General features: G+C 33.5%; 1 protein-coding gene across 23 annotated transcripts in view; it reads left to right on the forward strand.

Moving 5' to 3' along the window:
- The window catches only part of DCDC1 (doublecortin domain containing 1), a 482,774-nt gene that overhangs the window by 268,970 nt on the left and 198,573 nt on the right, over positions 1-15,231 (forward strand). For all 23 annotated transcript variants that reach the window (XM_038563136.1, XM_038563134.1, XM_038563146.1 and 20 more), the window contains 2 exons: positions 1,766-1,900; positions 2,293-2,450. In XM_038563136.1, coding sequence (XP_038419064.1) covers positions 1,766-1,900; positions 2,293-2,450 — 293 coding nt within the window. The remainder of the gene's footprint in view (positions 1-1,765; positions 1,901-2,292; positions 2,451-15,231) is intronic.

Raw genomic sequence — 15,231 nt, forward strand, 5'->3', positions numbered from 1 at the left:
TACAACTGATGGATCTACATTGACACATTATTGACCCAAAATCCATAATTTGCATTAGGGTTCACTTATAGTGTTGTATATTCTATGGGTTTGGATAAATGTATAATGACATTCATCCACCATTATAGTACGACGCAGAATTGTTTCACTGTCCTAAAAATTCTCTGTGCTCTGCCCATTCATCCTTCCCTTTCTGCTAACCCCTGGCAACTGATGATCTTTTTTTTCTTCCTATGTCTACAGTTTTGCCTTTGACAGAATGTCTTATAGTTGGAATCATACAATATGTAGCCTTTTCAGGTTGGCTTCTTTCACTTAGTAATATGCATTTAAGGTTCTGGAACCCCTTACATTTTCAACATTTTATATAGTTTCAAGAACAATGGTTAAAGTTATTCAGTATCTCTTTTTCCAGAACAATAAAAGGATTTTAGTGCCCTTTAATTATTCCCTGAACACCTCTTCATATTTTTGTCAGAACTTTAGTTCTACGCTTTAAAAACGAAGTTTATAATCACACTTGAGGCAGGATATCTAGGTTTTATGGGCTAGTAAACAAGCTGGATGACACTGAGCAAGTTGCTTAACTTCCATTTGTCTGTTTCCTTGTTTTTAAAATGGGCAAAATAATAATATCCATTTCAAAGGACTGTAGCAAGGATTAACATGTAAATATATTGTCATGTAGAAATCACTCTGATGCAATAGTAGCCTCCAAGTACACTCCTAGATAAGCTATCATAGATTTCATGGAACAGAAAGGTGCACAGACCAGATAAAATGCTCAGATCACAGTTTTTTGCTCAATTTCAAATATGAAGCAAAATGTATGGGAAGAAAGGTGCTTTAGATAGATGTAAGTGGGTTAAAGGGTCGTAATACCTGAATCTCTGCAAAATTGACATATCCTTTCTCTGTTGCATCACCCTTCTTTCTGATGATGTGGCTACAAGGCCCAGTGTGGAGGTTTGAACAAGGGTGCCCAACATGCTAAAGGTGTCTGAGGAAATGGCAACCACTTGCTCCATCAGAAAGCTTGTTGGCAAATACATTTGACCAATAGTTATGCTCTCCAGTTAGCCTGATGGGCAGCTATGCATCTTATTTGGCTGAAAAAAATCCAAAATCAGAGTCAGCAAGAGGTGGCCAATTAAAGATCTCACAATTATTATGTGTCTCAGTTGCTTCATTTATACTTAGCATGTTATTAGTATTTGTTGCTTCATTTATGTATGTAGCAAATCATGATTATTAAACGCCTACTTTGCCCTTCTATCCCTTTCTATCTGTGTTCATAGACTTATGCTCTAGTTACTTTCTGTCTGATACTCCTCAGGTTACTAACTTATCAATGCTTAATGCAGCTAATGCATTTCATCCATCCCATTTGTTTTCTTGTCTTCTAGAGCAGAAATGAATACTCCGAGACAATATAGAAATTGCACGTTTTATGTAGAAATAACTCAATAAATGCTAGCTATTATTATTATTATATAGTATGGCTTTAATATTTTCATATTATCATCTCTCTGAAAGTAAAGATTAGCAATCTAGTTAAACTTGATCAGAGTAAACAACTAACTGAAAATCCTAATATTAAAGGTGTTTGGCTTGATCTTGATCTGAATTAGATAATAAGGTACATTGTATTAATCAGACCTTCTTACTACGAATTTAATTTATCCTCCCATCATTACAGTTGTATAGATTATTGGCTGTTACTTACAAGGCTAGTAGTACTTTTAATGTTTTTCCTTTCCTTTAGGCTTATCCTCAGTTTGTTCTGACCTTCCTAGAGGAGCTAACTGCGCAAGTGGATGTGACCCAGACAGAGTATCACATTCACCATGGTGCCCGGACTACAACTCATCAGGAACATGGTAGCAGCTTAACAGAAGAGGTCAGTGTAGTGAGCCAGAGGCAAGACAGAAATAGATCTCTAAAATGTATTTTGAAAAGAGAAAATGTTCAAGTTGCTTTCAGGAGACAAGCACAAATTCACATCTTAATGATACTGATTGTTTAAAATCATATACATAATATAAATGTCTATATTCACATTTATATTTATATAAACATCATATAAACATTATTTTATTAAATAGTGGATGACCTAGTCGCTTTTGTTAGGACTGCTGCCTTTCCATCTGGCTGTATACAAATAATTTCTGTGCTGAATGAGGAAGACTGGAGGGACCCTAAAAAGTGTAATGTTAAATGTGGAGCATATATAGCTTAGATATTTCCACTCAATGAAAAGTAGCTACATTATTGTTATATTTCATTTATTAGGTTCTGCAAAAAAGTGCCACCGTCCCTGGTCTGAAGCAACTGCCAGAACCTTCAGACACCCACTTAATGCCAGAAGGTTCTCTTGGGGAGACAAGGCAGCTGACAGTGGCACTGGTGAGGAAACTGGAAGAGAAACATCCTAAGGCTTCTGCTCAGAGGTAGGACACTGACAGAAGGGAGCTTTATTGCTCAATGACATTCGATGTTTTCCTTCAGTTTCATGTAAGATTGATTTCTTGAAGATTATTGAAATATCTCAAAAACCCTTTGGCTTTCAAGCACAGTTGTTTTCGGGTCACATTTGATGAAGAGAGGTGACATTTATGTGTATTTCATTAAGGCTTGATGCATAGTATTGCTTATAAATATACTTGAGAAGGGTTACTGTCCTGGGATCTCACTAAAATACTCTGAAATAACATAATTAAAGTGATACTGAGCATATTTCCAATTGTGAAAATACCAAGAGGGCTTTAAGAACCTTATACCCACATAGATAAGCCTTTTTGCGTTTCATAACAACATTATTATATTTCGACCTGAGAGTAAATGAAAATGGATGGTCTTAAACAGTGATAATTTTAAAAATTGACATAATTTCTATAGAATAACACTAACCAATGACTTTGTTAACCAAATGAAAATAACCCTCGGTTGGAAAATAGAAGCTATTTCTCTGATTCTCTTTATTTAACTGGAAAGTTAATGTTTATTATTATAAGTAGTAGTGTTATTATTATTTTTGTTGAATTTGATGTTGTAAATCACAAAATGATGTTATAAATTGCAATTTTAATATGATAATTGTTGGAAATGAACTCTTAAAGGAGTAATATACTTTTTATTGTACTTACTAAAGTTTGAGAGAATTCCTAACTTTAAATATTCTAACTGTAGATAGAAATGTCAGTTGCATGAAGAAAGAAAAAAATGACTTTTAATATCTTTTTAAAAAAACTTTCCAGCCTTATAGAGATAGTTGGCATATAACATTGTATAAGTTTAATGTATACAATATGACAGCTTTTATTTCAATTAAAAGCTATCTTATATTTTTAAATTATACATTGTTGCCTCAGATTTTAACAGAAGGGGAGTATTTTTTTCCTGATAACAAATTTGACTTTTCAATTTATTGTCTCTTTGTTATCTAAACCTCACTTTGGTTTTGTTATTTTGAGTAAGATAGAGCACATAAACAAAAGAACAAATTTAGTACCTTGCTGTATAATAGTCTGGAAATATCTTGGACCTGTACAGAGACTTAAGTTCTAGCTTCTTTTTCTGCTACTTGCTTTTTAATCATATATGATTCTCAACTCTCTGATATCCCCAACATGACCCCAAAGCCACAGCTATTCAGCGGGGCCACTCTGTTCAGGTCACTAGAATGTAGTCACTTGGGAGCAATCTTTGAAGTTTTCATGTTAAACAGGAACTCAGGGAAAACTGAGCCACTGGAGAACTTAAGTACTATTTTATGAGACCGTTGTTGGCCTTTCTAGACTCTCTTGGCAGCCACTTCTACTGTAAGCTTTTTGAGAGCATGAGGGGGTCTTGTCATTATCCTGGGTTCTACTCAAAGAGGCACAGGTTCCTGCTGCTCCCAGATTTCTGAAACCTACATGGGATTTCTGTGTTTGTCACCTGTTGGCCGTGGTCCTAGTGGGTCAGTGTACAGGGACTCCAGTGATAACTCCTAATTTCCCATGACTCCCTCCTTCCCCAGCCTGGAAATATTTTCTATGAGGATGGAGGGCACTAGGTGGTTGAGGGGTTTGATTTGTCTTCTGTATTTTGTTGTTCTATCTCCTCTGAAGCAGTACAGTCTGATGATGGGACATTGGGAGAAATGTATATAGTATTAGGGAATGTGAGCCAAAAAATCTTCACAAAACTAACAGAAAAACAAACAACAAAGCAGTTCATGTCACTTAACATAATACTTGTTTGAGTTGTTAAAATTAATTGTCTTTAAATTTTCAGGAATATAGGAAGCGCTCAATGAGTAGTCTGTGCAAATGTGTTGAAAACAAGTAGAGTAGAAAACACTTTTTAATAGAGGTTGTAGTTAGACTTGTGATTTTTAGTCAATAGGAATTGACTAAATATATTTGGAATTTATTTCATAAGAAAATTCCCAGGACCCTTATCTTAGTAAGCCTTTCTCAGGTTTTGTGTCTCAGGCTACAGCAACTCTTCTAGCCTTCTCTCTCTCTCTCCCCCTCTCTCTTTTTTTTCTTAAAGCCACGGGGATTTATCTTCATTCTACTCTCCACCTCCACGATTTACCATAATAGATGTAATTTCAGTTTCTCTCCTTCTTTCTGTTCCTTAACAAAGTTATTTTGAGTAGAGAGTAAGTACTTAAAGCAATTACTTTCCTCCCATTTTGGAAGGAATTGTTGGGCAAAATTAGAACATGGTACTGAATTTGGCATATTGATTACTTTGAAACTTAGGTTGTCTTATTAGGTTTACATGCTGTCCAAATATAAGAGAATCAGTGCATTAAATTATCACAGCCTTAAGGGAGGGCTTTACATTTTCTTGCTTTTATCAATGATAATTTTACAAAATACAGAAAAAAATCATCACAAAAAATAAAGGAATAATGTGAAATGATCTGAGCTGTGGAAATTGGAGAAAGAAATAAAATTTTAGAACAAAAAACACTAATGAGCAAATAATCTGGAGAAAGAACATACAATTGAAAAGAATAAAAAGATGCAGAGATATAAATGTATATTATTTCCTTTGAAGTAGCCAAAGAAGGAGAGAACCACAAGTAGCCAAATGTGAGGAAAGACAGAAAGATTGGGATGCCTGGGTGGCTCAGCAGTTGAGCACCTGCCTCTGGCCCAGAGTGTGATCCTGGGGTCCTGGGATTGAGTCCCACTTCGGGCTCCCTGCATGGAGCCTGCTTCTCTCTCTGCCTGTGTCTCTGCCTCTCTTGCTCTCTCTGTGTCTCTCATTAATAAATAAATAAAATCTTAAAAAAAGAGAGAGAGAGATTGGTAGTTAGTGACAGGTAATATGTGAAAATGAAAGATAATATTCAATTTTTAACATATATGACTTCATGTCAGTGCTTTATGTGCATTATTGCCCAATAATCTATGAGGTATGTAAATAGAGGTATTCATCTCTCTTTTTCTGATAAACAAATTGAGGCATGGAGAGATTAAGTTACTTCCCTAAGGCCTTCCAGGTAGTAATTTAAGGCAGGCCTATCTGAGACCAAAGTCTTTTTCTTAGCCTCTATGCTATTTGGCCTAATTATTCATGTTCTGTCTTAGAGATTATTCCAAATCTTTAGCCTTTCAAATGGGGCCTATCATTTTAACTGAGTATCTTGGAAAAGGGCTGTTAAATAAAGTAAAACAGAGGATCATAGGGGAATAGAGGAATAAATAAAACAAGACAACATCAGAGAGGGAGACAAACCATAAGAGACTCTTAATCATAGGAAGCAAACTGAGGGTTGCTGGAGGGAGGTGGTGGGGACATTGTATAACTGGATGATGGTCATTAAGGAGGGTATGTGATGTAATGAGCCCTGGGTATTATATAAGACTGATGAATCACTGAACTCTACCTCTGAAACTAGTAATACATAATATGTTAATTAATTGGGTTTAAATTTAAAAACATAAAAGATTAATTCTGTAAATAAATTAATGGAACATTACAAAATTTTTAAAAGAGTGGAATGGTTTAGAAAGAGAATAAATGATATGTCAATATATGCAGCTTTTAGTGAAGACTAAATAAGAGGTAGAAAATATTAAGGGAGACTGTGAACCACTGACTTCTTACTGAATCCAACAGCCTAGATTTACTGATTTATAGAGACTTGCACTGAATGGATTAGAGATTTAAAAAAATCTCTTAATAGCTGACTATAACTTGTCATAATTAGCCAAGGTATTTCCCACCTTGAATGGTATCTCACTTTGCATACTCTAAATTTGGTGATAGGTAACGAATAGTTGTCATTTGTTGAACACTTACCATGTGTCAACTGCTATTGGAAGTACTTATTTTTATAATAATGTTATACATTTTTTAAATTATTGTCACAATAATCTGATGGTGGAGGGACTCTTAAAACTAATAAAGATACAGCATCTGAGGCTCAGAGTGATTTCATTATGTGCCCAGTTATGCAGCTGGAGATGAGAGAGCTGGGGTTCAAACCCACAACCATTTGGATCTATGCTTCTAACCACTGTTTTATTACTCTTTCCTAGTAGTATTTATTCAGTGACCCACAATCATTTGGATCTATATAGTCCATGCTTCTAACCACTGTTTTATTATTCTTTCCTAGTAGTATTTATTCCAGTGATTTTATAAAAGGATGGCATCATGTTGAATAGTCACTTGAAGTTATTACTAAAATTTTATGTGTATTATATCATAAAAACTTGATTGGACTATTGCCATTTTGATGGATGCACTATTTTAAATTATATCCTTAAAAAAACTATAACAATCACCACAAATCCGCAAACCAGGCTTTCCCATCTGCAGAATCATTTAATATACATTTCAAACATTTGTGGAAAGGAGTCTGATTATTGATCTTTACTATTATTTTTTTTGTAATGTGGAAAAAAATTATTTTTCCTGTTGAAGAAAAAAAGAAAATCTCTTACTGTGTGAGGTCTTTAATCTGAAGTTCCTAGTTCATGATAGGTTATATTTTCTTGTTTGCTTTAGCAACACTTAAAGTGTTTTTTTTCTTCTTCTATCAGTGAGATACGGAAATGTGGCTGTCTCCTTGCTTGGATAAACTGAATTGTGCGTACATTTAATTCTAAGTTTGGTCCAAAATAAAATAAATGCCATATTCTGGCATCTTTAAGTGTCTGGAATGTGTTTGTTTACATTAGTTTATCCGATGGAGCCTTTTACCTTATTTAAATTGAATAGGGGGTGGGGAAGGACTGGGACAGCCAACAAAGCACACTGACCCAGCTTGTCACCCAGTGACCTGTGAGAAGGAAATAATGAACTGTGAGTAGCTGTCATCTTAACTGTTTCTGACAGTTTGCCTTTGGGCACATCTGTGTTAGTTGCATTGGAAAGGCCTTTGTTCTTTTCCCACTAGTGACTTTGTGGAGCGCTGAGGGGTTTGCTAGCTACTGTACTCTTAACTGGCCCCTTCCTTCCCAGGGAAGCAAGCAGCTGCCATGGATCACACTGACATTTCTCTTCATGACTCAACTTGGCATGTACTTCACTCTTTCAAAAAAGAACATAAATTTAAAGTTCTTTGATTTTTTCATTTAAAATATACTTCAAAAAAAAATAAATATACTTCAGTATCTCATGAGTTTTGACACTAACAACGAAGCAAGTTATAAAACATGTTTAGTATTATCCTAATTTTATATGGATAGAGGTAAAGATGAATCAACAGCTAACCAGACGGGCAGATGACTTGAAGGAAAATATATCCAAATATTGACAGCTGTTATTGAGTTTCAAATTTTTATTTGTTATTTTCCAACTTTCAATAATTGATGATTATATTTGCAATAGGACAAAATCAATATGCGTTATGAAAAACATTTTTGATGTAGATGCTTTTGATAATATGCTTTTTTAGCAGGAATATTTGGACTAAAGTAGGTAAGGATATATTCTATTTTGTTTCACATTTTCCACTGCTACTTTTTTTTTTTTAAGATTTTATTTATTGATTCATGAGAGACATAGAAAGAGAGAGAGGCAGAGACACAGGCAGAGAGAGAAGCAGGCTCCATGCAGGGAGCCCGATGCGGGATTTGATCCTGCGCCTCCAGGATCACGACCTGGGCCGAAGGTGGCACTAAACCGCTGAGCCACCCGGGCTGCCCCTCCACTGCTACGTTTTAAATGAGTTTTCATCTAAACTTTTAAATATTGCAGTATTTACATTTTAAAGTTAATCTAGTGCATAAAATTGTTATAATCATTAGGAGATGTAATTTGATAAGAAACAGGTGTTTCTGTCCCCTGGTTTCCCGAAATATCACTATTTCAATCACAACAAATGCAGAACATTCTGAATAATACATATCAGACCCGAAGAGAATTGTTTAAATTAAAATCAAAGCTTTGTTTATAAAATATAATTTCTGAATCAGTTTTAAAACCTTATTTACATTTTTACAATTGCTATAAAAACAGTTCTTCTGGTATAATTAAGTCTGGCTACAATTGGTGGCATTCACTTAGTTGTATTTACCTTTCCAAGAAAATATAAATCCAAACAATACTGCATTGATCAATTTTGATAAGGCCTTTTTTTATTCATCCAATAGAAGAAATGAAGCTTGAAAGAAATGACATTCTTTTTTCTGCATTCAAGGTTTTTCTCTCAGTAACAGTTTTGAGATGCACTAACTAATGGAACTATATTATAGTCTTTCGCTTTTCAAAGAAAGGTAAATTAATAATAATGAGAAATTCTTTAAGCAGACAAATGATGATGGTGTCTATATGATTATAAACAGTAAAAAAAAACACATATTGAAAATTGAAAGTCATATTCTAATTTTCTTGAGTATTCAATAGCATATGATTTATTACTATTCAATAATTTATGTAGTTTTGCATATAGTTGATGGTAATCTGTAAGCATCTTCTGCTTATAACATTCTTCTCATTTTGTTCATCATATATCAACAGTTTTTAATAGAGACAGTGAATGTGTGGGTCAGTTTTTGTTTTGTTTTTTTTAGAGGGAGAGAGAGATGGGGGACAGTTGGAGGGGGAGAGAGAGGAGAGAGAGAATCTTAAGCAGACTCCACACCCATTTTGGAACCAGACACCGGGCTCTATCTCAAAACCTGAGATCATCACCTGAGCCAAAATCAAGAGTTGGATGCTTAACTGAAAGAGCCATGCAGGTGCCCCAGGTCAATTTTGATAATAGACTATCTTTTTAAGGAAAGCAAACTGCCTAAATTGCTACACTCAAATTCTTATTTCTAGAAGTCTTACCAATTAAGACAAATGTTAATATAATAATTATCTTTGATATTCGCCAAATCTAATTACACTTCCTAGGATTAAACTCTCATAGTAGGTTAAATTTGTGGCCTGGCTCTTGGAATGCTCAGCTTTAAGCATTGGCCTTTAACTCTTTTATAGTGTAGTTGTATATAGTATATACAACACCAAGATTATGGTGTTGTATTTAAGAATATAAAATTATTGTGTATTCCAGACATGCAGAGTTATGCTTATAATTTTTTTTGAATTAGAAAAGTCAAATATCCTGATATTGGCTGATACTGATGCCTGTTTGTGTTTTGATATATTTTTAAATGAATTCCCATATGTTCTCTGTGAATTAAAATAAAGCAAACAAGTAATCTAATTGCACCTGCTTCTTTGAAACAAAGTCCAAGTCAGACATTCCAAAAGATTAGATTTATATCCATAAATGTGCATTAATTAAAAAATTATCAAAGGCTTTCAAATAAACATTTTATGATTAATTTTTGTTCTCACTTACTGCCCAAACCTTCAATTATGCTGCTTAATTTCAATGTTTTAAAATGCACTATTTATCTTTCTGTTTTATTCAGTATTGTCTATAAAGCTATTCAAGGTAGGAATGGGAAACTCTATTCCTACATTCTTCAAACTAGAATGTCTATATAGTATCATAATAGTGAAAGTAGTAGGTAGGTAATGAGGTTATAGATTTGAGTGGATGTGGATGGACAAGGAGGAGACTAGTGGGAAGAAGTGTTAGGGCAATATATGGAATTGGGTGAAAGCAGAATTCAAGCAGTCAAGGTACTTGTAGATTAGCTTCCTAACTCGTCTGCCTCCTTTGACTCCTGTTCCCTGACAATCCATTGTCCACTTAATGACCAGAGTGATCCTTTTGTATTCATAAGTCAGATCTTGGAATCCTTAGCTTCAGATCATCCTGATAATTTTTTATTTCCTTTAGAATGAAACCCAAGCCCTTACTAAATGCTACATGCCTACTTTACTAGGTCCCTGTCTGAACACCATTCTCCCCACCCTTCCTCTGCTCCAGCCAGCCTGGCTTCCCAGCAAGGTCTTAGGGTTGCCATGCATGCTCACAACCTGGAATTTTCTTTTCCCTGCCCTATTTGTCTTCAAGGTACTAACTTTGCCTATCATATACATAATTATTTTCTGTCTGAGTTTCCTCATTAGAATGTAAACTCCATTTTAGCAGGAACTTTACTCCCATCTGTACCTCCAGGGCCATAACATACCTAGTACATAGTGGACACTTAATACAAGGTTGTTGAATGAATGAATGAATGAATGAACGAAGTAGTGTAATTAATGGAAATAAGAAAATAGAAAAGGAGGTAATCTGGTCATTTATATGTGTATCCAATATCCTTACTGTTGGATAGCTGCAGCCCTATGACCTACTCATATGTCAATCTAAAACAACCTATAACAATCCAAAACAACCTCTAACAATGGTTTTCTGATTTCCAAACTTCTCATTTCTTTCATTGTTTTTAAGTGTGTGAATATCTATTGAGCATTGTCTATATTCCAAACAGCATCCGAGGCACTGGGGATACAGTACTGAAAAGACAGATGTACTTTCCTGCCTCCCAGAGCTGCCCCCTTAGACTCTAACAGGGAAGGGAGATACTAGACAAATCACTACAGTAGAGAGAGAGTGATGAATGTATTGTAGGGAGAAGGTAGTTCATCCTAAACACTCCTCCTTTGAGTGATACGCCTTTGAAGTATGACTCTGAACATCTCACTTACTCACAATTCTCTTCATTTCCTACTAAGTTCAAGAAACATCAACTAGCAGACCCATTGCACTGTATTCTTATGGCAGACCCTCCTTGTTCTTATCCAGGACCAGACTGACCATACTTGCATTATGCTGGGTTTGACCAAAATGCTCTTATTTCCTTTTTCCTATCTAAACTCCTACCCTCTACAAGGTCCATTTTCACTGGCTTTTCTTTTTTTTTTTTTTTTTCACCTTTCTTTTTTCTGATATCTACATCCAAGGAGATAAATTTTCCTCTAAGCATGGCTTTAGCTTCATTCCACCAATTTAATGTCTTATATTCATTGTCATTCCCATTTTATTATAGTCTTTGATCCATGGATTATTCAGAAGTATATTTCTTAAATCTCCATATATTTAAAACATTTTTTATTTGTACGTTTGTTTTTGACTTCTAGATTTATTTCACTGTGGTTGAAGAACATTTTTGGTATGATCTCAACTCTGCCACTTATTGAGATTTGCATTATGGCCCCCTCAATATCTGGACAATTTCTATAAATGATCCACGTATACTTGAAAAGAATATGTATTCTATAGTCTGGAGGTGCAGTGTTCTACATATGTCAGTTAAATCAAGTTTGTTTGATAAATGTGTTCTCAGTATATGCTTACTGATATTTTGTCTGCCTGTTAGATCATTTACTGAGAGAAACTTGGTTAAAATCTTCCACTATAATTGTGGATTTGTCTATTTCTCCTTTTATTTTATGACTATTCCTTTTCTATAATTTGAAGCTATTTATTGAGTGCATTTAATTTGAGAATTTTACCATCTTTCTGATGAATTAAACCTTATGCTAATATGGAATGTTTCTCTTTATCTCCAGTAATTTTTTTGACTATAGTTTATCTCATTTTATATATGGTGACCTCAGCTTTTTTTATCAGAGTTTGTATGATGTATTTTTGTATCCTTTTATTTTTAGATTTGATCTTTATATTGAAGGAGTGCTTTGTTTGAAAGATTATAGTTTTTCAATGCAGTATGATAATGTGTCTTTTCATTGAAGTATTTAGTCCATTAATTGATAATATAATTATTGATATTTGGAGTTAGATATTAAATCTAACATGCTATTTGATTTTTACAGTATATTCTATGTCCTGTTATCTTCCCCTCTCTCCCTTTTTGCCTTCTCTTGGATTTATTGAGTATTTTATATTATTTTATTCACTTCCTCCCAATTATCTTGGTAGTTTTACATGCTTTTAGTGATTATTCTAGAGATTATAATACTTCCTTGACCTATTTACATCTAATATAAATTAATATTTTTAGGGGCACCTGAGTGGCTCAGTGGTTAAGCATCTGCCTTTGGCTCAGGTCGTGATCCCAGGGTCCTGGGATGGAGTCCTGCATCAGGCTCCCTGAAGGGAGCCTGCTTCTCCCTCTATCTATGTCTCTACCTCTCTATGTCTCTCATGAATAAATAAGTAAAATCTTTTTAAAAATTAATGTTTTTACCACTTCTCAGATAATTCAAGGACCTTGGAACTCCTACTCTCCTTGTATATATATGCTTTCTGAATAAAGGCTGATGTATGTTTTAATTCTATATGTATTTCAAACTCTACAAAACATCATAATTATTATTTTTTAGTCAATATTCAGTTAGTCTTAGCCACATTTTTAATTGTCCTGTTGATCTTTCTGTATCTCTGGATTTCCATCAGGAATCACTGAATATCTGTTTTAAGAATATCCTTTAATATTTCCTTAGGTATGAGTCTGCTGCTCATTAATTTTCTCTGTTTTTAATTGTCTTAAGATATAAATGTTTCACTTCCATATATTCACTTTCATATTTTTACTGAGTGTGAAACTAGGTTGTCAGCTACTTTTTTAGAACACATTGGAAATATAATCCCATTGTCTTTGACTTCCATTTTGTTTATTTTAATTGAGAAGTCAGGTATAAATCTTATTGGTCCTTTGAAGACAATGTTGTTTTTCTCTGGTGATTTTAAGATTATCTCTTTGTATTTGGTTTTTACTATGATTTTTCTTAGTGTTTGTGTGTGCACGTTATTTTTGTTTTGTATTTATAATACTTGAGGGTTTAGGGCTTAAGTCAGTGGCCTCCAGTATTTTATCAGTTTTGGGAAATTGCAATTTTTTCTTCAAATACTGTTTCAGTTGCATTTCCTCTCCTCTGAAGCAACACTAATGACATATATATATATATATATATATATATATATATATATATATATATATATTCCTTTTTTACTCTGAACTTTGTTTCTTATGCTCTATTTTTTATTTTCCACCTTTTGTCTCTTTAAGCTTTAGTGTGGATATTTTCTTTTGACCTGTCTCTCAGATCATTAATTCTCCAACTCTTCAAATTTGCTGCTAAGCCATATATTGAATTCCTAATGTGTGCTATGGTATTTTTCAGGAATAAATTTTCCATTTGGTTTTTATAGCTAATATTACAATTTAATCATTCTTCTGTTATTCAACAATTTAGGTAGTTTTCAATATTTCAAGTTTATAAACTGCACTATAAGAAACATCTTTTACTTTGTCCAGAATGCATTCATTCAATCTATGAGTATTTATTAAGCATCTTAGTTTTTCTGCCCAAAAATTTGTTGGACACTAAGAATTAAAAATTTATGCAAAAAGTCCCTGATTTTCCTGAATTCATAGTGTCATATAGCATTTGCCTACCATGTTACTAGTGAAAAATCTGACTATGATTTTAAAAATTGCATTGATTTTGAGGTTTGTTGAGTTACTGTTTTTATTTTCTGGGTTTATAAATATTTTCTATTTTATAAATTAGCTGACCAAAGAAGGGGCCTAAGTCTGACTTTCTAATAGCATTTTATTTTCTCTCTTAAAACATAAGTCATCCTTTATTTATTTTATTTTTTTCATGCTTTCAAATTGGACTACAGAGTTAGCCAAACTATACACTCTACCTTACTATCCTAGAATTATTTTTACTTTCTAAAAAGAGAAATACTAGGAATCAATCCTTAATCATGAATACAAATACTTATGAAAACTAAGTTGTTTTTGTCTTCAGTTAAGTTACTTAAGAATGATTATGTTGTGGTTCATCTGATCATTTCAATTGCCCAGCAATTTATTGATTTGATTACAGCTAACTGACAATCTTTTTGATTGACTCAATATCATCAGTATGTTTGTCATGAGTCCATTCTTTTTTGCAAAAAGTCTCTAATTGGCCCATTCTGTGAATTAGAGGCAAGGCGATCAACTGAGCAGACAAAACAATATTCTAATATTCATATGCTCAGAATACATAATTATTGATTTGGTGATTTTAGTATCAAAATTTAAATCTTTGACTCCCGTTGCTAAACTTTGTTCACTGTGTTCTCTCCTGTTCAGTTGCTCCCTAATAGTTGAGAGTCAATTCATTTATATATGATACATAAGCATTAATTTCTCACTTTTATACTCAGTCATACATTTGATAAATGTTTTTGAGTGCCTCTACTATTAAGAGGTACGATATAGCTTCCTAATTGACATCTCAGAACCTGCAGTGAGATTGGCCTAGTTTCCAGTCCTAGTTGTAAGTACTCACGGTTTGATTTTGTGTAAGCTAATTAATATCACTGATGCTAATTTCCTCACATATAAAGAGAGATAGCAATTATTGTGAAGTTTAAATGATGTCATGGATATTAATGTTTAGCTCAATTCCTGGCACATAGTAAAGACTCAGTAAATGGTAGCCTTTATGATGATAATGATCTTATTAGTGTTGATGTTAGTATTAAATGAACAATATCATAAAGATCCAAACCAATTCCTGCCTTTAAAAATTCTGAAATTTTCATTGCAGCTGTGCACTGCAACATTTTTAATGTTACTCAAAAAGAAATTTTTGAGTTCTCATTGGCTATAGAGAATTATACTACATAGTATTTGAGTATGTCTTTTAAAAAATATCCCTCAGAATTTAAGGAATATATACATACTAAATATGTATATTCATAAAGAAATAACTTAATGGTGACAAACTACAGTCATGCTATAAAAATGTGTTCTTAGCTTTTTGTGAATAAAAGAAATTGGATATATCAAATCACTGTATCACCAAGTTGGGGGATACAAATAAGTATGATAGTCTGTTCTCAAGTAA

The sequence above is a fragment of the Canis lupus genome, chromosome 18 (genome assembly GCF_011100685.1).
Source record: "Canis lupus familiaris isolate Mischka breed German Shepherd chromosome 18, alternate assembly UU_Cfam_GSD_1.0, whole genome shotgun sequence".
NCBI classification, from domain to species: Eukaryota; Metazoa; Chordata; class Mammalia; order Carnivora; family Canidae; genus Canis; species Canis lupus.